Raw genomic sequence first — 24841 nt, 5'->3', positions numbered from 1 at the left:
TGTGTAACTTTAGTTGTACTTCTTAACACTAGTTGTTCCTGGTTTTTATTTGATAAATGGGTATGAGAGTGGTGACTTGTCTTCTCAACCCGATATGTATTGATTTAATTTTACTGCCTAGTCAATTGTTTGTTTACCTATGGTTCTCTATTTGTTTGATGGCATTGAGTACATTGTATGGTGTGAGTTTTAAGAATATTATTTCCTGTAGTAAATATTGGAGGTGAATGCTTATCTGCTGAGTCATACATAGAACTATCAGTATTTCCTTATCCAGTTTATTGTCCATTATTACTAAGGGACTACTTGAGTTGTTTGATCTTATTCTAGGTTACTTCGCCAGCTGGCTTTTGGTGTTGGCATCCACTTTATCTTTTATGGTTTCATGTCTGATCTTGCTTTTATTATTCTTTCATTTTCCTTTTTAGATCACAAAGATTCTGGGGATATTTGCCTTTTGTAATTTGTATCTTTCTTCTTCAGTGGCCATAGTTCACATTAGATCCCTGAAGTTCTCTTCCAGAATGTTGGTCTGTTTTAGTTTTACAGCTGACCTGTAAGTTATTCTTATTATTGTTTTGTTAGCACTTTAACTGTCTTGAACTGCTGTGGTTTGGGTGAATATTGTGTACGTTCATTACATAGCTGCAAATGCCACATCTGTTTTTACTTAGTCACTTTTGGCATTTATTTTCTTGTGGCTTTGTTAGATTGTTTGAAGCTTTAGAGATTTCATTTTATTCCTGGGCAATTGGGAACAAATACTGTTAATGCCTGTTCAGACTTTTTCCTGAGTGCAGCACCTGTGTGGTCATTTTTGGTTTCCTGTCCTACCCTTTGGCAAAATTGCTCATTAGATTGTTTATCTGTACTGTGTACCCATGGTGGCTGCTGATCATAGTAGGCAGGCTTACTGGTCCTGCTTTCCTGCGATTACACATAGAGCTAGTCTGTCTTATCTGGTGATCCATCTATAACAAGCTAGGGATTTTCTACACTTTGCTGTGTGATAATGACTTTAACATTCCATCAGGTCTTCATTACAAGTGTAGTTTTTGTCTACCAAATATTTCCATTTTTCGCTGTCCCATGTGAGATAGTGCCCAAGAAACTGCTGCTGTTTATTTTAAAACTGAGCTTCCTGCAGTCTGCATTTCTGCTAGGAATATCCATGTCACGTTGTATATTATGGGCACAGAAGTAATCTAACAAAAATAAACTTAAGGAATGCTATGTAGACTATAGTTTCAGGCTGTTCGTTTTGTTTTTATTTTTATTTTCTCTCCATTATATTGCAAGGTGACAGCTTCTTCATACTGTCGATTACTTGAGCGAGTGCAAGTATTTTGTCAACAGAACTTAAAGCAGAGAAAACAATTTCCATTTTTTTTGTGTCTTTTGCTAAAGTTCTAAAAGGTAGACAGGTTGCTAAGGAATGTCTTTATGAATGGTTTTCAGATTACGGTTTTCTGTCTTGACTTTGAAAAGTGTGCTAAAACCTTGCAAGCTTCTCCTCCTAAAGCACATGGTACTATAGCAGTATGTACATCAATAGCCTTCTTCCATAATGCTTTATTAGATGACTTCTCTGGTTGCCATTTTGTCATGACCATTACTAAACACTATAAGCAGGATGTAACATTCACACTGGAAGCTTTTTGCACCTTGTTCACCAGAAGTGTGTTCCCAAAGTGCAGCCACCCAAGATGATTTAAGTTGGAGATCCTTTCCTAATTGTTCCCACAGAAGGAAGTCTTTGAGGTCACATATCAAAGTCATGGGTACTCCTTATAACCTGTATGTCTGAGAAGAACTCCAGCTACAACCACTTACCCCTTTCTTCTCTTCTATTTGGTATAGAACTGAAGGTTTTTAGAAGGATGGTATATTTTGGGATATTGTGTTGAGTAGTCTTAATGTTGTCAGTAGTAATCCTGATTCATTATGCAGCTGAAGCATGTAATATGTATCCGTAACTTTTGTCTTTTAATTCCCTTGTTGTGATCTGAAATGCATGGAATTACAGTCAAAAATGAAATTTCAGTTCATAACCATGATCCCATTGTTGTGTTTGTTTTTAAGATCCTGATTACAGGACATTGATTTGAAGCAAACTGGCAGTAGTGCAGACTGTATTGAGAAGAACATGTGTAAATTGTAGTGATTTGAGTATTCTGGCCTAAAATAATAAATTCCATGAATTCTCATTTTTACTAGTTCTTTGTCACAATTTCAGAATTTTACCATTTTTTTAGAATATTTTATTGTTGTGAAGTGGGAAGGCCTTAGGCTTGAGGTATTGAATATTACATTAATAAGGTGGAGGAATGAGGTATTGAATATTACATTAATAAGGTGAGGAATGTACAACTCGAGCAGCACTGTTATAGTCTTGCTAAGCATTTTGATTGATAGGGATAGTTGGATTGTGGATTGAAGCTTATATCAGGCCATCATAGAGTCATGTAATAGCCACTGCTTTGGTTTCAGGGTATAAGGCCCTGACTATGGCCCAGATGATCTGGGTTCAGTTAATGGTTTGGGAGTCCGAGGTACTGGTTTAAGAAGATGGCTTTGCCCATCATGGGGGTTTCTTCTACTTGAGAGCCCCTTATGGTTGTTCCTTGGTCAAGCACATGTAGGGGGTGGCAGGAAGATATGCCAGCACCATCCATTGCATGTCCATCCCCTGGACAATACAGCTGCCCAAGAAAGAGGGGAAAATTGTATGTATAGTAGATCGCAGTTGGCACAATAGTTATTCTTTTCCTCCCATTCACAGGTTTGATCCTGACCTCTGGCCATTGCCTGTGTGGAGTTTGCATGCTATCCCTGTGTCTCTGTGGGATTTCTTCACCTACCCCCAAACCTCAAACTTGTGTAAAATTGAAAGAAGTCATCAACAGAAGTGTAGATTCTAGGCAGTGTATAGACCAACCACTTTAAGGATCAGCTGTGTTTGCATTATCCTCTGGATAGGAGAACATGGATCACGGATTCTGCACCATGTCAAGGCTATCCACTTGATTGTGTAAAAATTGGTCTTATGTGATTTGGTCACATTGACTGATGTTGCCAAAATGGGCATAAATATTTGGTGGTGGTAAGTGGGTTGCCGTGATCTACTCTCACCTATGCCAGGTTCCCTTGCTAGTGGTGGGAGAGACTTTATGTGCCTTTATTGGCAGGTGTGTGTGTGTATGTTTGCGCCTGCCATCCCTGAGTCAGTAAGCTACTTGCCAGCCATTGTCCAGTTGCCCATATTGGGATAGGTGTGTTTTTTTGTCCAGCATTTGCTTAACAGAAATCGACCTACTAAACATGAACGAAGAATTACTGCATTTAATACAAGATGCAGCTTGAAAGTGGATGACATGATGGTTAGGAGGAGGCTGGATTTCCTGTTTATCCAGGAGAAAAAGTAGAAGGGAAGTTCAAACCACATAGATTGCGATGGGCTCCATAGTCTACTACTGAAAGGGAAGACAGACTAGATATTATGTGTGAATTGTGGTAAGGGAGAGTCTTCAGAAGACTTTGAGTGTGGATGTCATTAGAATTAGTGATAGACCCGTGACAGGCAGATCTCAATGTAAAGATGGGCATATCTCAATGTAAAGATTGGGCAGTATTCATAATCTCTGCCAATGCCACAGAGCAGGGTTGTGAAAACAAAGAAGAGAATCCATTCAGGCAGCAGTTGCAAAATCTACTAGACGAAGCAGGACAACATGAGTTGGTGTGATAATGAGGGACGTGAATGCTCCACGTTGGGACAGGTTGAGCAGAATAGGACTGCCTTAGGTCCACATGAGTGGGGGAAATGGAAATCAAGAAAGCAAGGCCATTCTAGACATCTGGCCAGCACATGGTTTATCAGGAGGCACAGACACAATATCGCATACAAGAGCTGCTGACAAATTCTGGTAGACTTCCTCCTAATAAGGAAAAGTCTGTGAGATGGAGTTGGAGGTTTTGAAGTCATCCCCAGTGTAACAGTCAGCCCACAGCATAAACCACACAATCAGCTGCAAACAGTGGTCAGAGAAGGCTCTGATATCAACAGAGATGAGACTAAATGCCTGGATATTGATTTGAAGAAACATTTGGGGCTCTAGCACCTCAAGAAGAGAAGGAAATGGATGGAGCTGAAGAATGGCCACCTCTCAAAGCAGCATTTGTAAGGACTATAGAACAGACATATTGCTGAGTCCGGTATGGAAGTAAGGGACATAAGGAAGGTTGGTGGTAGAATGCAGATGTCCAGGAAGTTATCAAAAGAAAGAAGTGCAAGAAAACATGGGAGACAGAAAAGACTGATCAGACTAAGAAAGGAATACCGATTCTCTATAACGGAGGCTAAGAGAGCAGGCTAAGAAAGGAATACCGATTCCCTATAATAGAGGCTGAGGGCAGTCACAATAGCAAAGAACAAGGCATCAGAGGCACACTGTACCAGCTTGCTGAGTGACTCAGCAGATGGCACAAAGAAGCTCTGTCTGGTAGCAGCAAGGCAATGACAGGTAAAGGTAGTAATCAGACACCATTTGTAAGGGATGTTGGCAAATACACAGGACCTCAGAAGCAGGTTGAAGAAGTACTTCCAGCAGATTCTGAATGAAGAAAACCCTACACAGATTATGAATAGAGAGTAAAGCTCTGAGTAAAGCAGCAGGCTCAGATGAGGTCACTGCAGATATGATAAAGATGATGAGTGAATTGCAAGAGAAATGGCTCCTGAGGGTACTAATATCAGTATGGAGAGAGGGGTGCATCCCAGATTACTGGAGAGTAAGCATTCTACTGACAGCAGTGTAGAGGTATCAGACTCTCCTGTCATACTGCATGATAGTGCTGGAGATGCTGGTTGATGAACAGATATGCAGAATAGTAGAAAGTGAGGTAGGTGATGAACATGTGGGATTCAGATCAGTATACAGTAGAACTGACTCAGTGTTTACAGTGAGATAGATAGTTTTGAGGAAGCTAACAATGAGGAAAGAATTTAAGTGGGCGTTCCTAGACTTGGAGAACATTTTTGACAAGGTCAGAAGAAAGCTGATTTGGGGAGTCCTACAATGGCCTGAAGTCCAAATAACTTTGGTAGAGTTAGTGGAAGTTTTATATAAAAGAACCCAATGAGAGTTAGTGGAAGTTTTATATAAAAGAACCCAATGACTCAAATACAGTGTTTGGATTCCCAGAGGGGTTTCCAGTGAGAGTGGGTGTGTATCGAAGTTCAGTTCGGTGTTAGATAACATTAGCAAATTGATCTGAGGGAACAGATCATTAAAGCTGCTCTATGCAAACAATGTGACATTACAAGCTGACTCTGAACCAGAAATGATAAGGGAATGAAATGCAAAACTGAAGATATATTGAATGAAACTGAGTACAGACAGGACAGTTGTCATGTCAGCAAATGGGAGAATTCAGGAAAAGCTGAAAATTGAGAGAGCCTGTTCCACTACTTCCCTTTTCCTCAACCCCTCACACCAATACCTGATGCTGTTTAGCAGGGGACGTCTGAATGAGGAGGTCAAAGCTGGAGTCAGAGGGGCTGCAGCTGCCTGGCACAGTCTGTTGGGTAGTATGTGAAGTAAGAATACCAAAGACGCTGGAGAGTAAGATGTACAAAACAGTGGTGCAACAGTACTACTTTATGATACAGAAACTTTAGTAGTAAAGGCAGAGCAGTGGAGGAAGCTATAGGTGATGGAAATGGTTCTTAAGATGGGTGGTAAGATGCACACTGTGGGACAGGTAAAGAAATGAGGACATCGTAGCTTAGGTTCATAGATTAGTACTAGGCTAACTCCCCTTGTGGGCCATTTTAAGCCTAGCCAATTACCAGATGTGTGAATCAAGCCCTGCACCTTGTGTCTGTAAGGTAAACGCCTTAACCATTACACCAACCTCCCAAAGTAGCTCCAAATACAGAGATAGGTTGAGAACAGATTGTGGTGTATTGGGAGCATGTGCAGGGAAGCAGAAGACAATCTGGTGAAGATGATTTGGGAGAGACTGAAAGAAGGCAAGAGGAAACATGAACTGCCAGCAAAGAGTTTAATGGATTGCATGAGTGGAGACCTGTAGCAGTCAGGCTTAACCATCAAAGAGGGTATGAGAGTGTATAACCAATCTACAGGAAAGTCCTCAGGAATAGATGGGTATACCTGTGGAAGTTTGGAAGCTAGGAGGGAAAAAACTGATCAAGATATGGAAGGTTTTGTTTAACAAAAGGAGGAGGAGAAGTACCAACATACTGGAAGAAGGCGGTAGTAGCTGTTATACCTAAAGAGGGTAAAGATCCATCAGATCCAGCTTCAAATCGGCCCATTTCAGTACTAAGTCATGATTATAAAGTGTTTGTGTCTATAATGGCTAACAGAATGGCAACAGTAATGCCAAAATTGATAGACATGGATCGATGTGGTTTTGTGCAGGGGAGGCAAACATTTGACAACATAAACAGAACAGTAATGCTCAAGAGGGAAGCAGAATGTAAGAAAATACCACTTTTGATGGTGGTTCTTGATGCATAGAAAGCTTTTGACAGAGTAAGCTGGGATTTTATGAGCAGAGCAATGGAAGAATTTACATTCCCTGATAAAATTATAAGGTTGATTAGGAGAATATATGGAGGATTGGAGGTGAAAATTAAAATGAGTTGAGTCCTCTCTGATAATCTCTGCTTGAGCAGAGGAACCAGGCGGGGGTCCCCCTTTTGTTATTTGCATTATATTTAGAAACACTGGCAAAGAAAAGAAAGGATTCAGAAATTTAAAGATATACTTGGTATGGTAGTCAAGAAAAGCTGGCTTTGTATTTGCAGATGACATTATTGTATACCTGACAAGACCAGAAAGGGACATTACTGTGCTGTGGAACGTATTGAGACAGTTTCCACCCTTTTTGGGATACAAAATTAATGAAGCTAAAACAAAAGCAGTAGCAGTAAATTATTTATATTTTATTATTTATTTTACATTTGTTTACTGGGGAGGTCCGACTGGACAGATCTGTCTGTTTTCAGTAGAGGCCGGGGAGAAAAGCTCCAGAAACAGTTACTAACATACTAGACATAAGATATTTACATGAGCATTGTGGCTTACACATACAGTTATAAAATATAGCAGATAACATATGATTGCATAAGATATTTGCATAAGCACAGTGGTTTAGACATACAAAAAGTATAGCAGGTAGTAACGTGATTGTTATTCATACAGTGTGTTTAGTAGAGATAATCTTGATGTAATAAAGATAAGAGAAGAAAGAAAAAAAAACTAAAAATTGACATTTTAAGGGAAAGCTAGTTGAGAGTTACTGGGTATAGATGGGACAGTGGGAAATAAGTGTCAGTGAGTTTGTAAGTAACATGATAATAAATATAGTGCATCTGTGGGAGTTTTACAAAGAGTTTGGATAGTGGGTAGGGGAAAGGTGTTAAAATGTCAGCCAGGTGCTAGGCAGTTGCATGTTCACGAGTTGTTTAGGTGAGAAATAAGCTGTTTTTTGAAGATTTTTTTTTTAGGTTGTACCCTGATTTGTAGTTGTAGAGAGTTCCAAGTCTTGGCAATGTTGCAAGAATACAGGAAGTCACCAGAGTTGTACTTATAGCTTTAAGTTATGTATCCCTATATGAATTGTTTCAGCAATATCCATACTTATGGTGACATGATAAAATTAAGTATTTAGGAATATGGATTAAAAATTATACTGATGTAGCAGCTAAGGATATGTCAGAAGAGACTAAACAAAAGTTCATACAAAAACTGAGAAATTAGAAGCACTGTTTTACGGATATTGGTATTAAGATACAAGCAGTTAAAATGTTTTTAGTCCCTTAAGTATTGTACACAGATCAAACATATTTTTATCAACCAGAGGAGAAGTTGTGGATAGCAATTAATAAAGAGATGAAGGATTTTATTTGGGAGGGGAAGATGGAAAGAGTCAAGTAGTGTCACTCGTCTGGTCGGGATAAAACAGATGAACATTCATGGGTTTTGTTCAAGCAGCTTTATTACACACAAACGCATCAGAAATGAGGCTTTGTAACTTGAACTTAAGTAAACTTATAAACAGACTGACTACCACACTCATACACGTTAACACTCTGGCTGTTTTCTGAAAATGGCACTGCTGCCTGCACATGCTCTTAATTTATATGCACATGCTACATCTGGAAATGCTTTTTAAACGTACATACACATGCTGTGATCTACATACTTCCTCTTTGAGAAATAGTCCATATACAAAATAACAGTATTCAGTGAGATACAGTTTTACAGAAATGATCTCTTGGCATGCAGTTATACAGAACTAGTTATTTGACATGCAATGATACATAGTTAGGCACACATAAAACAGTTATGTCCAAGTTGCTGTGTATTTCACACTAGGCCTGGAAATATGACCTGAACTTGTAACATAAAAGTCAGAATTGGATCTAGTATTGGGGACGGTCTTCAAGGAATGTTCAACTTTGGGGACAACTTTGACATCATAAGGAACGGGAATGGATACTGCGTCATGTTCTTTGGTACGAACATGGTCAGGGTTGATCTGAGATCTAGAATCTGTATCAGAGGTATGATGCTGCAATGTCATTTCTGCTACAGGAAGAAGATGTCTGCTGTTTCTCCTGTACTCCCTACTTAGTAGGATCTCTGCTTGGTACATTTACTTGACCAATTCAATCAAAGCCTTTTGCTGTTTGCATCTTCACTGTCTCTCATTCTTTTAACGGATGAAGAAATCTGCTCATTTTATCATAGCTGGACTTCTGAGAAGAATGCTTCTTAAAAAGTTGGGCTTTAATTGCTCTGTTGTTTTTAGCATTAGGCACCAACAAACTAGAACGGATAGGCAAGGGCTGTTCTTGTTTGCCTAGATAAGTCTTTGAGCAGGCTAGCCTAGTTGGCTGTCACAGGATATATTTCTGAGATTGAGTAAATTCAAGATGATGTCGGTATTGTCGCTCTTTGACCTCTTCAGTAATTGATTTGCACTCTGTACTGCATGTTCAGCAAGACTGTTTGACTGGATATTCAGGACTGCTGGTAACATGGATAACGTCCCACAGTTTAGCAAATCTCTGAAACAATTGACTGGTAAACCGAAAACCATCGTCAGAAATAACTTTGTGTGGACTACCATGGACTGAGAAATGATGTTTCATCTTAGTAATAACAGTGCTGGACGTTAGTAAGTTAGGTAGCAAATCGATCTCAGACCAGTTCGAATAAGAATCCACCAACACGAAGTAATGTTGACTGTTCCACTCAAATATATCATTTGCTACTGTTGACCAAGATAGTTCAGGAATTTGGCTTAGCTGAACTGGCTCTTTTTGCAAATGTGGCTTAGTACTGTTGCACACTGAACAAGAAAAAAGCACTTTATCAATGTCTTTTGCTAGAGAAGGCCAAAATACTAGTCCTCTCGCCCTTCTTTTGGTAGAATCGGAACCTGGGTGGCCACGATGTAAAATCTGAATATATTCATGTTGTAAGGAAGTAGGAACAACAACTTTTGGACCTTTGAAAATGATACCATCTTCATCTCATCTCTGTATGGAAAGTAAGGTTGTACTTCTGGCTGTACACAGAATTGTTTTGACGGACGTCCTACACTGAAGAAGGGGTTGAGCTTTTGCAAAATTGGATAAGTCTTTGTATAATCTCTCAGCGCATCAAGTCTTGTGTCACAAAATTTACGCACTTCCGTGACATCAAAGTCAAAATTCTCTGCGTCAAGCTGTTCCGTGGTATTTCTGGGTGATCTGGATAAGTTATCAGCCAGATAAAGAAGTTTACCTTTTGTACAGACCATTTTGAAATTTTGCTTTTGCCTTTGAGCATCTTTCTTTTTAGTCTTGCTGGAGCAGAATGCATAGGCTTCTTTAAAATAGTGACAAGAGGTTGATGGTCCGTTTCTATTTGGATAGCTCAGCCATATAATCATGGAACTTTGAACATGTGAACACAGTTGCCAAAAGTTGCTTCTCAGTTTGAGCATACTGCATCTGAGTTTGGTTAACAGTTCTAGATGCATAGGCAACAGGTCTGCCTTCTTGAAGAATAACTGCACCAAGACCGAACTTTGAAGCATCACAGGAAAGAACTACAGGTTTGTGGACATCATAGTATCTTAATGTAGGCGTTTTAGCAATTTGCTGTTTGAGGTTATCAAATGCTCTCCGGTGTTGTTCTAACCATGACCATGCAATATTTTTGCATGTCAGCTGTCTTAAAGGCGCTGATAACTCTCTAAAGTCAGGGATAAATTTGCCCAGTTAACCTTATCAAGAAAACGCTGTAGGGCTTGGACAATGTCTGGGGCTTTCATCTGAAGAATGGTTGCTTGTTTAAAAGGGATCTGGTCATAAACCTGTACTGGTAAATAAATGACCAACATAAGTAACTTCTGGTAGTCTGAATTTGCATTTCAGAGGATTGAGCGTTAAATTCACTTCACAGGCTCTGTCCAGAACTTTCCTGAGGTTTCTGTCATGCTCTGCTTCACCATTACCTCCAACCAGTAAATCATCAACTATTATTGCACAGTGGTAACCTGAAAAAAAATTGCTCCATTGCCTTCAAAGCAGAATTTATTCCAAAAGATATCCTGAAGAATCTGTATCTACCTTATGGAGTACTGAATGTAGTCGGTAGTGAAGATTTGCGATCAAGCATTACTTGCCAGAATTAACTCTTTGCTTCTAAGACAGAAAAAACAGTGGCATTTAGCATGAGGGTTGCAATTTCCCTGACTGTACGCATAGGATGATGAGGTCTTTTTAATGCCTTATTCAAGTCTCTTGGGTCCATGCATATTCTGATTTCATCTGAATTTTTCTTATGAGCAGCTACCATGGAAGATACCCACTCATTTGGTTCTGTAACTGGATAAATCACACCTTGCTGCACCAGTTTGTCTAACTAGACCTTGACCTTGTTCTGCATAGCTATTGGAAGTCTTCTTGCTGGTCTAACCATTGGACTGACCACTGGGTATACATTCTAGGAGTACACAACTGGAAGTTTGTCTAGCTTGTCATCGAACACATCAGCATACTCTGAGAAAATTGCATTACTGAAGCTGGAACTGGGACATAAGCTTACTTGATGTACTTCTTTGGTAAAAGAAAGCAGTTTCATTCTCAAAAAATGTCTCTGAGACCTAATAATGACTGCACAGGTCTTCGGACTACATAAAATTGTAAGCTGTAACTGTTCCCAGCCAAATAGCATGAAAGCATCACTGAGCCTTTTGGTTTGAATCTCTTCACCTCCATAAGTAACAAGCTTCGCACAATTGACAAAATTAAGTTGCTCACCAGCACTCACTTTAGCAAATGTTTTTGCTGACATTACATTACACTTTGAACCAGTGTCTACTTTGAGCTCCGTGGGTTTACCATTGATCAGAACAGTACAAAATAATTCAGTCTTTGCCAACAAATCTACTGCCTTAACCTTTTCACTGACCACTGACACACCATCCACATTGAAAGCAGCTCTCTCCACATGCTCAACTTGCTTTTTTTGAGTGACCTTTCTCAGTAACAATAAGGCTTGATTGATTTACAAAACTTGAAAAGCGTTCCATTTTATTTACATTTGTGGCATTGCTGACCAAATGCTAAGCATTTCTCTTGCAATAAGACTCGACTTGGGATTTGCTGACTGCACTGAGCATGCTCCTTTCACTAAGCTAGGCTTGGAACCTGCTAGAACACTCCGGGTTTTCCTTGGGGAGCCTGCAGAGGTGGCAGCAGTCATGTGCTGTTTCTCCTTGCCATGTATTGCATGCCGTCCATGTTTGCTCTAAAGGCTGCTGAAACCATGCTTTTATCACTTGCAATCATATTTGTGTGCCTTTCTTTGAGCTTATGGATTTGACAAATTTCTATGACTTTGTTTAATGTTAAATCACTGTCACGAAGCAAAATCTTTTTCACTGCAGCACTATTAATACAGCACACAAGCCTGTCCATTATTAATAATCTTTCAAGTCACCAAATGTGCACGTTTCAGCTTTATTTCTCAAGTCAGTGATGTAAGCTACAAAGATTTCACCTGGCTTTTGGTCTCTCTTATATAGAATAAGTGTATCTAATGTAACATTTGTCTGTTCTTCAACAAAGTATTAGTTTAAGGGTGTGCACACTTATGCAACCAGCTCATTGTACGTTTTTTATTTTTTATAGTTTTTCCCCTAACAGATTTGTTTGTTTTTCAATTGAATTGTACAGGTTATAGGTCACATTAAAGGTAGGAAAAGTTTTGAAATAATTTATTGTGGTCTCATTTTTTTATATCACAAAAACCTGGCATTTTAACAGGGGTTTGTAAACTTTTTATATCCACTCTGTCCCACAAATATGCAAAATCTAGATTTAGGATCTTTTCCTGGAAGTGTTTACATTGGTATTTTTATACCCCAAGCAGACTCCACAAAGAATTTTTCTTCAGGTTGAAGTTGTGATGGAGAGTAAAGAAGTAACTGGGGGAACATATTTTCTGGGACTGTAATGAGTTGGCAGATTTTAAAAATTCCCTGCAGACTTTTCTGTCAGAGATGCTGGGGTGAGCAGATTGGGTTAACTAGGGAAACTATTTTTTGAGCTACAGTGCAATGAAAAAGTATTTGCCCCCTTCCTGTTTTCTTATGTCTTTGCATGTTTGTCACACTTAAATGTTTCAGATAATCAAACAAATGTAAATATTAGACAAAGATAACCCAAGTAAACACAAAATGCAACTTTTAAGTAATGATTGTATTTATTAAGGAGAAAAAAAACCTATCCAAACCTACATGGTCCTATGTGAAAAAGTAATTGCCCCCTTGTTAAATCATGAAGTAACTGTGGTTAATCACATTTTTGGGAAAGCTGAGTCCAGACCAGTTGAATCAAGAGAGCACTTAAATAGAACCTGTCAGACAAAGTGAAGTAGGTCAAAAGATCCCAAAAGGAAGACATCATGCCATGATCTAAAGAAATTCCAGAACAGATGAGAAACAAAGTAATTGACATCTATCAGTCTGGAAAAGGTTACAAAAATATTTCTAAAGCTTTGGGACTCCAGCGAACCAGGGTGAGAGCAATTATCCGCAAATGGAGAAAACACGGAACAGTAGTGAACCTTCCCAGGAGTGGCTGGCCTGCAAAAATTACCCCAAGAGCGCAGCGACGACTTATCCAAGAGGTCACAAAAGAACCCAGAACAACATCTAGAGAACTGCAGGCCTCACTTGCCTTAGTTAAGGTCAGTGTTCATGACTCGACCATAAGAAAGAGAGTGGGCAAAAATGGCATACACAGCAAGGTGAAAACCACTGCTGACCAAAAAGAACATAAAGACTCATCTCACTTTTGCCAAAAAACTTCTTGATGATTCCCAAGACTTTTGTTAAAATATTCTGTGGACTAACAAAACAAAAGTTTAACTTTTTGGGAGGTGTGCATCCTGTTACATCTGGCGTAAAGGTAACCCAGCATTTCAGAAAAAGGACATCATGCCAACAGTCAAACATGGTGGTGGTAGTGTGATGGTCTGGGGCTGCTTTGCTGCTTCTGGACTTTGATGACATGCTGTAACTTGAGGGAACCATGAATTCTGCTCTCTGAAGGAGAATGTATAGCCATTAGTTCATGACCTCAAGCTGAAGTGCACTTGGGTTCTGCAGGAAGACAATGATCCAAAACACACCAGCAAGTCCACCTCTGAATGGCTTAAAAAAAACAAAATGAAGGTTTTGGAGTGGCCTAGTCAAAGTCTGGACTTGAATCCAATCGAGATGCTATGGCATGACCTTAAAAAGGCAGTTCATGCTTGGAAACCATCCAATATGGCTGAATTAAAACAATTCTGCCAAGAAGTGTGGGCCAAAATTCCTCCTCAGCGATATGAAAGACTCATTGCCAGTTATCACAAATGCTTGATTGCAGTTGTTGCTGCCAAGGGTGGCACAACCAGTTACTAGGTTTAGGGGGCAATTAGTTTTTCACATAGGGCCATGTAGGTTTGGATAGTTTTTTTTTCCTTAATAAATAAAATCATCACTTAAAAACTGCATTTTGTGTTTACTTGGGTTATCTTTGTCTAAAATTTATATTTGTTTGATGATCCGAAACATTTAAGTGTGACAAACATGCAAAAAAGTAAGACATTAGGAAGGGGGTAAATACTTTTTCATTGCACTGTATGATACAGAATCGGAATTGCCTGGACATAGTAAGGCCTTGCTGAGTCTAAGTATGATGGCTGTCAAAAAAGCAGTTAATAAAAAATGGAAATTCAAAGTCTAAAACATTACTAGAAGTAGTGAAGATAGTAAGAGAGAGAAAACAACTGAAACTGGGATCTTTAGAAAAGGGTAGGAGCAAATTACATAGGAAAAAATTGGGATCAATACATACAGAGGAGGAACGAGGTTTAAAAGAAGGCAGGATTTGAATCAGCTTTGTAATGGATGACTGGACATATTAAAAGTGATGTACATGGTTTGCAGCTAAAGTTGTGTCGACACTGTTTGGAATGTATAATGTTTGCAACTGAGATTGTGTCGCTATGGTTTATTTTCCTTTATGTAAATGTAAGTGTCTGTGTCATACATGATTTAATAAAGATGCTTCTCGTTTAAAAAAAAAAAAAAATGGTAGAAGAGTGGCATTGAATGAGAAAGATGGTGATAGTTGATGAGATATCCCGACCCCATGAAGAATTATCATCAGCATCATCATCATTATTATTATTAGTAGTAGTGGTAGTAGTAGTGGTGCTGCGGTAGCGTTGTCGCCTCACAGCAAGATGTCCCGTTTGATTCTCAGCTAGAGCATCTTCTGTGTGAAGGCATGCGTGAATGGGCATGCCTTCGTTGAAGGTTGTGCGTCAGGGCTGGTAACTCGGCACGTAAAAATCTACTACCAAACATTAGAGGACCGGAGTTCCGCTGTGGCAACCCCTAACCGGGATAAGCCGAAAGACACAACAGCAACATTATTGTTGGCAGCAGTGTGATGCCCTGGGGTGCTGCAGTGTCCTTACTGGTCCTAAAAATGGGTTGGAGAAAATCCAGGGAAGACTTTTTAGATGAGGAGAGGCTCCCAAGAGCAGGTAATGGTCTGTTGAAAGGGGGAGGCAAAACATATTAAAAATAATATAACATTATTATTATTATTATTATTATTATTATTATTATTATTACTACTACTACTACTACTACTACTACTACTACTACTACTACTACTATTGTCATTATCATCATCCATTATCATTGTTATCATCATTATCATCTTCATGACACTGGCAGCCAACACAACATGGGGGAGATCCATAGTAATATTTAATCAGGTTGCATAGGATTTGCTCTACCAGAATGTACATATTGATAAATATTGGGGATTGTACATGCAGCAGATATAAACTGTATGAGGTAAGACCGCACTGACAGTGGTGGAAGAAAGCAAACCAGTGAGCAAGTAAATATTTAATACTGTTGCTGCTTTTGAGCTTTTGTGTTCTTTGGCTCACTAAGGTAAAGTACACACGGGTACTGTTGTTGTGGGTCTTGTGTCATATTTTTGCTGTTATGCTTGACTTTTATATCTCATTAGCAGACTATGGTATTAACTCTTGCATGTACTGATTTTGTCTGGGGATAAAAACACTGTATGTAGATTGGTTGCCAGAAAATGTTAGATGTGGTATACTGCCATTAGCATTGCTAGTGATTGAAATTGAGAGTACCACTGACTTTTAAATCAGTTTATCCTATATATATTCATTGAATGCTGTGTTTGCCAATGCATATTTACAGAGCTGAGTAGAAATTATATTGTCCATTTTATTACTGAGCCAGTACCTGTAAAAAGACAATTTTAATTTCTTGTATTAAACTAAACCTAATGTTTCCTGCTTTCAGACATCAAGATGGAAAGACAGAAGAGAAAAGAGGAAATACAGAAAGGCCTTCAGTTTATCCAGTAAGAAACAGCATTATTCATTGATTTTAGTTCATTTTCTCATAATGATTTGTGTGTGTGCATGTGTATACAGTTGCACATCCTTTTTTTTTATATTTTTCCTTCCTCATTATCCCACAGGCCATGCTTCCCTGGAGATGGAGGTTATCATCCTTTCAGATCCATGTAGGGAGTCCTGTGTGATTGCGGGGTGTCATCCAGACAGACATCGGAGTTTCTTTTTGCTCTTGCCATCATCCCAAACTTGACAGCATGTTTGTTTATATTTTCCCCGGCCCCACTTCTTAATGTGTACATACCCACCCATGTAACAGCAGGGGCTGCTATGCTCTCCCACTTGTGCATGTGTGCTCCTTCGCATGAGAGACTGAGAGCTACTGTTAGTCTTGCACAGCCACAGTGGACTCCCTTCTCATTTGACTTCTGCTTTCAGTGACATGTTGTCACACTACACGTGCAAGACAGATACAATTGTCTGAGAGCCACCACCCTCCCTGTCCGAATATGCACCACCCACCCTCCCCTGCTAGCCTGTCAGTCATTTGAGCTGCTAGTTGACCTCTGGTTGCTTTGGTCATAGTCGGGCCTTTATGCATCTATGACAGTAGGCTGGCATATGTATACTTGCATATCTGAAAAAAATGAGCTGATATCAAAGACCAGATGATAGACATTTTCTAAAGGTTCCAGTCCACATTGAGTATGTTCTGTTTCTTTATCAGGTCTAGGAGTAACATTAGATGTTGTGTAGTCCAATCTCACCTCCATTTTTACATATGGGTTCGGAGCCGATCCTCTGCTCCGACTCGGCCGATTTACAAGCTCGAAGACTTCTGATTGGCTTGTGGTTAAGTAGGTATCCCATAGTGCACCAGTGTAAACACCAGATCTCGTTTGCTGCATGGACGAGTTTGGTTGTGCTTCTCTTGGCTCTGGCAAAGTGTCAAAATTTTTCTAATTAAAATTTGTATTACAGTTATTATGGTGTTGTAAGGAGCTGTTATCCTAGGCAGTAGTGTTGTTTGCCCCTTTTGGTGCATTCTTAGCTTAAACTTGTTGTAGCCTGGTATCCTGTGTGCCAGTTTAGAGTTCTTTGTAGGTGCTGTTGCGCTTTTCCTTATCCGGTAGTTTTAGTTGTGGCGGTTTTCCGCTGCTAGTTAACAGGGGCTCCTGTTATTCTGTTTTTTTCTAAACCATTATTGGCAGCTTAGTTTCCTTAATCGGAGATTGTATTTTTGGCGGGGATCCGTTGGTTATTTGCTAAGGGTTGGAGTTCCTGCCTTAGTATGTTAGTTATTTTCTTCAAATTGTTACCACATAGAGTTATATACAGTTTTTCTGTGTGTGAGAGTTTTCTGGTCTGTTTAAAGTAGAAAACCTAGCTTTCTGTTCCACCGGGCTAGGCCCGTTTAAGTTAGAGGACCTAGTCCTCGTGGTACTTCCTTCTGTAGGGCTAGGCCCATTTTAGTTAGAGGACCTAGTCTTCTCCTCTTCTTCCTTGTGTGTGTGTGTGTGTGTGTGTGTGTGTGTGTGTGTGTGTGTGTGTGTGTAATGTCTAAAGAGAGTAAGGAACACAAACCTTCGGGTTTTAAGAAGTGCATGAAATGCTCCCAAAAGATGTCTTTAACAGATGGCCACAGTAGCTGTGTCTACTGTTTAGGGGCCATCCACCTGCAGGAATCGTGCTTGTTCTCCCATGCTTTCTTTCCTAGGGTGTTACAGGAGAGAAAGAACAAGCTTATACCCATCGAGCTACTAAAACCATCTTTTGAGGAAGTTCTATCCAGTTCTTCGGCTTCCTCCAAGTCTGGCAAATATAAGTTTTCAAAAAGGCCTTCTCTGGCACCGGCTGGTGTCTCGGAGCCACCTTCTAAACGGTCAAAATCTGCCTCCTCCACTCCACTGCCTTCGGAGCCAAAGGAGAGCACCATTGTGATGGAGTCTTTTCCAACTGTTTTGGAGCCGACCTCTGAACCGATTGAATCAGCAATTGAATCTGCTACTCTGAGCCGGTCTGTGGATTCCCTACCAGTTTCCATGTTACTGAAGTCTCCAGTGCCCCATAGGTCAAGATCCCCTACTATGTCTTCCAGATCTTCCAGGAACCTTTCGGAAGAAGATGTGGAGAGGGTAGTGCTGAGACTCCTGAAGTTGTCTGCCTTAACAAAATTATTGTTTGCTCGACCCAGTCTGCTCCGGAGCCACTCGATCCAGCTTTGCCCTTGTCTGCTATTCCTCCTCCGTGCCATGTTGGCCCTTCGGAGCCGGAGTGCTCGATGCCACTGGAGGTACTATCAGTTCCAGCTCCCTTTGTCGCTGCTTTGGAGCCGGGTTCGGCTCCGACATGCTCGGTGCCGTCCGTCGTGTCCAGGGGCTGAAGCTCTCCTGTTGGAGCAGACGGGGAGGGTTGGAATCTATCTTCGGTTCCGAGCCTTCCTCTCGGTGCGTCGGCCAGGTTGAGCTGGACCCTGCATCTATCTCTGAGCCGATGACACTGGTTCCGATGTTAACCTTTGTCTCTCCAGAGCAGGGGAGGTCTTCGGAACCGGAGAGGTCAGCGTTTGAGATGATGAAGAGCATGCTGTCTCATTCTCCAGCCCCTACCAGTGGTATCAGCACTCTTCCCCCAACAGTACCCACTTCAGTTTTCAGCCCATACTCTCTCTGGAGATAGCAGAGACCCTCAGCCTCAGGAGCCATCGGCTGGTGGCCCCCACTCTTCCGAGGCCTCCCCAGAATGTCCTTTTGAGGAGCCTTCCCGGAAGAGGCTGTGTAAGAGGAAGCATGTTGACTTACAGGATGAGTCCTTGACATCGGACACTGACCTCGAGGAGTCAGAAGGGTCCCCCAAGTCGTCCTCTGATGATGTCTCCTTTGTGGACATCTTGGAGATTCTTAATCAGAGGTGCAACTGGCCCACTGTCAACCCTTCTGATGAGGAGTCTGTGTACCTGAAGGCTTTCGGGTCTCAACATTCTGCCTCTTGGGCATCTCCACCTTTTGACGAACATGGATGTAGTTAGTCGAAAGGTGTGGGATACTCCTGATGCCATGGAGCCAGTCCCCAGGAGATCTAATACGTTTCTGTCTGCCCTTCCTGGTAAAGAGTTTTTATCCAAGGGCGTTCCCGTAGATGCCATGGTGGTGGCGGCAGCCACAAAGAAGGAGCTGGTGGAGACTTCTTCCTCTGTTCATCTGCCAAATAAGGATTCTCGACAGATGGACATATTTGGGAAGTGTATCTTTAGTTCAGCAGCACTTACCCTTCGATCATTGAACTATCTCACTCACTTCACGAGATTACAGAGGGATCTCCTCAAGGAGCTAGGAGATTCTATACAAGGTGCATGTACTAAGGGAGTCCCTGACAAGATCTGTGCTCAGTTGTCCGCCTTAAATTCTGTAGTTAACTCCTCCATGTGGCTTATCTCCTATGCGGCTGATGGAGCGAGTAGAGCAGCAGGTTCAGGAGTTGCCCTGAGGTGTCACTCCTGAATGCGCTTGTGTAATTTTGCGGAACCGTTCGTCTACTTTCACCAACGCCCCATTTGATGGTTCCTCATTGTTTGGTTCTAAGGTGAAGGACACACTCACTCGGTGTGAGCAAGAAGGAAAGAAGCTTTCTGCCGTGGGAGTACATTTTACTGTTCTCTCTCGACCATACGCCAAAGGTCAAAGAGATGGTAAAATGTGGTTCAAAAAGTCCCAGAGGGTCTTTCTGGACACACGGGGTGGACCCTCCTTCAGAGGAAGAGGAAATGGGAGACATTGCCCAAGAGGCAGGAGTGGTCCGCAATACCAGCAAGGCTGTGATTCCTTTCGGGGACGGCCTTATCAGCGTCCTGATGTGAGGACCGACTGCGTTTCTCTGGGGCCGGTCGGGGGTCACATTTTTTTTGTATCCAGAAGCCTGGCTAAATATCACTGAAGACAAGTGGGTACAAAGAGTTGTTACCAGAGGCTATATCATACCCTTTTCCCTTCCGCCGTTGGTTCCCAAGAAGATCCCAGATGTACTACCCAATCTTAGGGATCCGGCAACTGTGGAGATCAACAAGTTGCTTTTAAAAAGAGTCATCCAGTCCATCCCAGCAGACCAAATAGGATCCGGAACCTACTCCAGGTTCTTTAGTACCAAAACTAACTGGAGATCGGAGGCCAGTATTGGACCTCAGCAGGTTAAACGAATCGGTGAAGGACAAGTTTCGGATGGTAACTCTGCAGTCGATACTCCCGTTGTTAGGGAAAGACTATTGGATGTGCTCTCTAGATCTCCAAAATGCCTGCTACCATATAAAAGTGGACAAGGTGTCCAGGAGCCATCTATGCTTCCGGCTGGGAGCCAGTCATTATCAGTTTCGTGCTCTGCCCTTTGGTCTCGCTACAGCCCCCAGGGTGTTCACCAAATGCATGGCCATAGTGACAGCTCACTTGAGATGTCGGGGATTCCAGGTGTTTCCGTATTTGGACGACTGGCTCCTGACCGCCCCAACCAGGCATCTACTCCTCCAAAACAGGAACGCCACTAATTCAGCTTTGTGCTTAGTTAGGGATCTCCATAAATTGGGAAAAATCTGCATTATTGCCGTCTCAATCTCTGATTTTTATAGGCGCAGAGGTAGACGCAGTGAACATGACAGCTCGTCTCCCTGCCGACAGGGCACAAAACTTAATGTCTCAGATTCAGCGTCTTCTCCCATTATGGAAGGTCAAAGCGAAGTGGGTTCTTCAGCTCCTTGGGACTATGGCTTCCACCATTCTATTAGTACCATTAGCCAGGTTGCACATGAGAATTCTCAAGTGGCTTCTGTCTTCCCAATGCTCCTTCCAATATTTCCCGCTGAATCATCCTATCCTGCTGATGGATTCATGCAAGAAGGACCTTCTTTGGTGGATAGCCCCCAACCAGTTGATCACGGGCGCCCCCTTTGTTCTTGCCCAATCTGTTGTCACTGTGACCACATTTGCCTCCCAGATCGGGTGGAGGGGGATTATCTTGGCAGGACTGTCCAAGGCACATGGCAAGAACACAAGGCTCACCTGCATATCAGTGTTCTGGAGATGAGGGCGGTGCTCCTGGCGTTGCAAGCACTTCAAGACCTTCTTCCTCTCGGGACTATTGCGATACAATCAGACAGCATGTTGGTAGTTTGCTATATCAACAAACAGGGTGGTACCTGATCTTACCCACTCTTGTCGAGAAGCCATGCGAGTTTGGGAATGGGCAATTTCTTCCAGCGCTTTCTGGTTGCAATGCACATTCCAGGGAAGACCAGCGTGATAGCCAACAAGCTCAGCCGGGCGATCCTACTGCCACACGAGTGGTCTCTGAAACGGGGAAACAGCAGAACAGATTTTCTGCAAATGGGGACAGCCTTGCTGCACCCTCTTTGCCAGCCCAGTCAGTACCAAATGCAGCAGCTTTTTTTCCCTTATTCCCCCTCTGGGGAGACCCCCAGAGACACTCTGGCTTATGATTGGCCCATGGGACTTCTGTATGCTTTTCCTCTCATTCCCAAAGTGATTCAGAAAGCCAGCCGGCTGGGAAGCAAGTTGATCCTCATTGCTCCTTACTGGTCTCGTCAGGTCTCGTTCCCCTTCCTCGAGCCTCTTCTCCTGGATGATCCTTGGATCCTGGACCCAGCTCCAGATCTGTTGACTCACATGTCAGGTTTGCTACATCCCTCAATCCACACCCTCAAGTTGACAGCGTGGCTGCTCCAGTTCCATCCCTAGTCAGCTTCATGATGCATCATCCTCAGTGTCACATATTCTTATGTCCTCCCATAAACCTTCAACTAGGAGGCTGTATGGCAGTAAATGGAAAATATTATCTATTTGGGCACAGAAAATGAATGTAGATTCCCTACACTGCTTCTATCCCTGTGATTTTGGAATTTCTCTCTGAGCTGTTTCAACAAGGAGCTGCCGCTGCCAATATCAAGCGTCCAATTGGTGGCAATTTCTCATTTTCACTTAAGGTTTCCAGATAATTTAATGTCTCATAAGCTATGCAAAACCTTTTTGAAAGGAATCGCTCTTTTGAGACCACCACTGCAAGAACCTGTGACTTCTTGGGATTTAAATTTTGTGTTGTCCAAACTGACATCTTCCCCGTTTGAACCTTTCCACTCATCTTCATTGAAAGTTTTGTCTTGGAAGACTTTGTTTTTGGTAGCTATCACGTCAGCTATACTGGTTTTGGAGCTACAAGCCTAGTCTGTTAAGCCACCTTATTTGATCTTTCACAAAGACAGGGTGTCACTACTTACTAATCCCTCCTTTGTCCCCAAAGTTTGTTCCCCTGCTATCTTAAATCAATCCTTAGAACTCCAAGTTTTCTTCCCTAATCACGGTAATGCAGGTGAATACTGTTTTCATCAGCTGGACTTTCATAGACAACTACATTTTTATTTACAGCGGACCAAGGATTTTAGGAAATAAGATCAACTTCATTTCCTTTTCAGACTCCAGATTGGGCTTAGCAGTTTCTAAAGTTACACTATCTAACTGGATACAGTTCAGAGGGCAGACCTTTACCCTGCAGGATCAAGGCTCATTCTACCAGGTCGCTGTCTATCTCTGCAGCCTTTCAAGCCAGGGTCCCACTTGATAATATTTGTGCAGCAGCTACGTGGGCTACCCCTCACACATTTATTACACATTACAAATTGGATTTAGCTTCCAGGGGTAAAGCATCCTTTGGCTCCACGGTGCTTAGGAGTATTTTCCAGTGAGCCACCCAAGAATAAGGTGCTAGGGATGCTGTCCCATATATAAAAATGAAGGCGAGATTGGACTACACAACATAAAGAAGTTATGTACTCACCATAATGTTCATGTTGGTAGTCCATCTCACCCTTTATTTTTACCAACCCGTCCCTCCTGCCCCCATCCTGGAAGATCTGGAGATAATAATAATAATAATTTGGTTATCTTTGGTTGGAGACCCTTTTAGTATTGGTTTGTCTGTTACTTCTAGTGAGCAGCAAACAAGATCTGGGGTTTGTACTGGTGCACTATGGGATACCTGCTTGGCCATGAGCCAACCAGAAGTCTTCGAGCTTGTAAATCGGCCGAGTCTGAGTCGAGGATCGCCTCCGAACCCATATGTAAAAATGAAGGGTGAGATGGACTACCAACATGGAATGTTATGGTGAGTACATAACTTCTTTATTATGCAAAAGCACACCATTTGCATATATTTACGTTAGTAACGCCATGGCTGTTTCTTGTTTTTTACATTGAAGTTATCTGAATGATAGGATTCTTTATTTTATACATTTATTTTTAGTTTTAATATCTAGAAAAATAATTACAGAGACTGCCAGGGTTAACCCCATACGCATTCCTAAATCATGCACGTGTTAAGTACTTAATGAGTTTACTGAATGGATTGTGCCTGTTAGTGAGGTGTGGCTAGTAATAAAATAGCACTTAATCTAAAGGACAAAGGAAAGATAAAAACGTATCTGATTTTTCTTTTGTAAGTCATTTTACCCACCCTTAACTCCATATTTGCCAACCGTCCACATCTTTTATTGATCTTGAGCCTGTTTTCTCCCTCTTTGTAATTGCCACTTCAGTGACTTTTAGGGTAGGTGGGTGGAGAGAGAGGTCATGGCCAGAGGGGACCATTATCCAGACTACTTTGGAGGGTGATGGCCTATTTGCTAGCCTACTCTGTGATGTACCTGCAGCAAATTAACATGTAAAGCACTCTTAAACTGGCCAGGCGATTCATGCATACTTAAATGCTGCCTTCCCTTACGGGTAAATATGTTGTCAGCTGCTCACTTACACCTTTCAAATCATGTGGGTCATAGTTACAGGCTTCATTCATTCTGACCACAAAGCTGACATTGATCTTGATGTAGATTTTATAAGCTGATAAATGTCCATAATATCTGTTATCTGCACATTCCCCTCCATTTCTAGGTATTGCTGAGAATAATTTTCTTTGTTCCATCCATACACTTTTTGAAGTTGGTTGATTTTCTGATTCTATTGCTCTTCTCTTTTTCATATACAGGTCAGCAAAATAATAACATAGATTAGCACTTTATTTTTTTCAGATCTCTGGTCATCAGACCTCCCTTCATATGCACGCCATCCCCTTTCCAACCTGGACTTGGCAATCCTATGGGTGGACTGTCCTTTTTTTAATTTTATGTACTGTGCAACTTGACTAATGTCAAACAGTGTACTCTAATTCTTGTTCTTTTGAGTGTATACCTTTTCTTTCACCAGAAGGTTCTAACATTGTATAGGATCTCACTGACTTAGTTCACTAGGATGGGTGAGCTAGAGTCAGCCATTCAGTTCCTCTTCTCTTGGTAGCTCTTTGTGTCCAGGTCATTACTTAATCGTGAGTTAGCTAGGCTGTTGTTATGCTACAGCTGTCTGCACCAAAGAGCTAGTCATACAGTACAGTGTATTTTATCCTGGTAAGTTCCCATTTTTTGCTCTAATATTGTATATTGCATTTCCTGTATGTTTTTCATGTTTCTTCAATTTGTTAGTAATTAGTGATGTATGCTGTGAGATTTTTTTTTTCTAATTTTTATGTTAGGCGTTTTGATTGCAAGCCTTAAGCATGTCATGATAATCCTCTTTAAAGTTCAATATCATTACCTCCTCGGTAGTTTTCTTTGCTCAAATATATACATAGGTGTGTGTGTGTGTGTGTGTGTGTGTGAGTGTATATATATATATATATATATATATATATATATATATATATATATATATATTTATATATATATATATGTGTGTATATATATATATATATATATATATATATATATATATATATATATATATATATATATATATAGATAG

General features: G+C 41.1%; 1 protein-coding gene across 1 annotated transcript in view; it reads left to right on the top strand.

Annotated features, from left to right (window-relative positions):
* Nucleotides 1-24841, top strand: part of ZC3H7B (zinc finger CCCH-type containing 7B) — a 1999702-nt gene that overhangs the window by 57400 nt on the left and 1917461 nt on the right. The window contains exon 2 of the mRNA XM_044087097.1: nucleotides 15940-16000. Within this exon, the coding sequence (XP_043943032.1) occupies nucleotides 15948-16000 (53 nt within the window). The 5' untranslated portion in view covers nucleotides 15940-15947. The remainder of the gene's footprint in view (nucleotides 1-15939; nucleotides 16001-24841) is intronic.

Source organism: Protopterus annectens, chromosome 1.part1 (assembly GCF_019279795.1).
Source record: "Protopterus annectens isolate FY-2018-M chromosome 1.part1, PAN1.0, whole genome shotgun sequence".
Classification (NCBI taxonomy): Eukaryota; Metazoa; Chordata; order Ceratodontiformes; family Protopteridae; genus Protopterus; species Protopterus annectens.
Note: the sequence above shows the minus strand (reverse complement) of the source record. Positions and strands in the feature narration are given on the sequence as shown.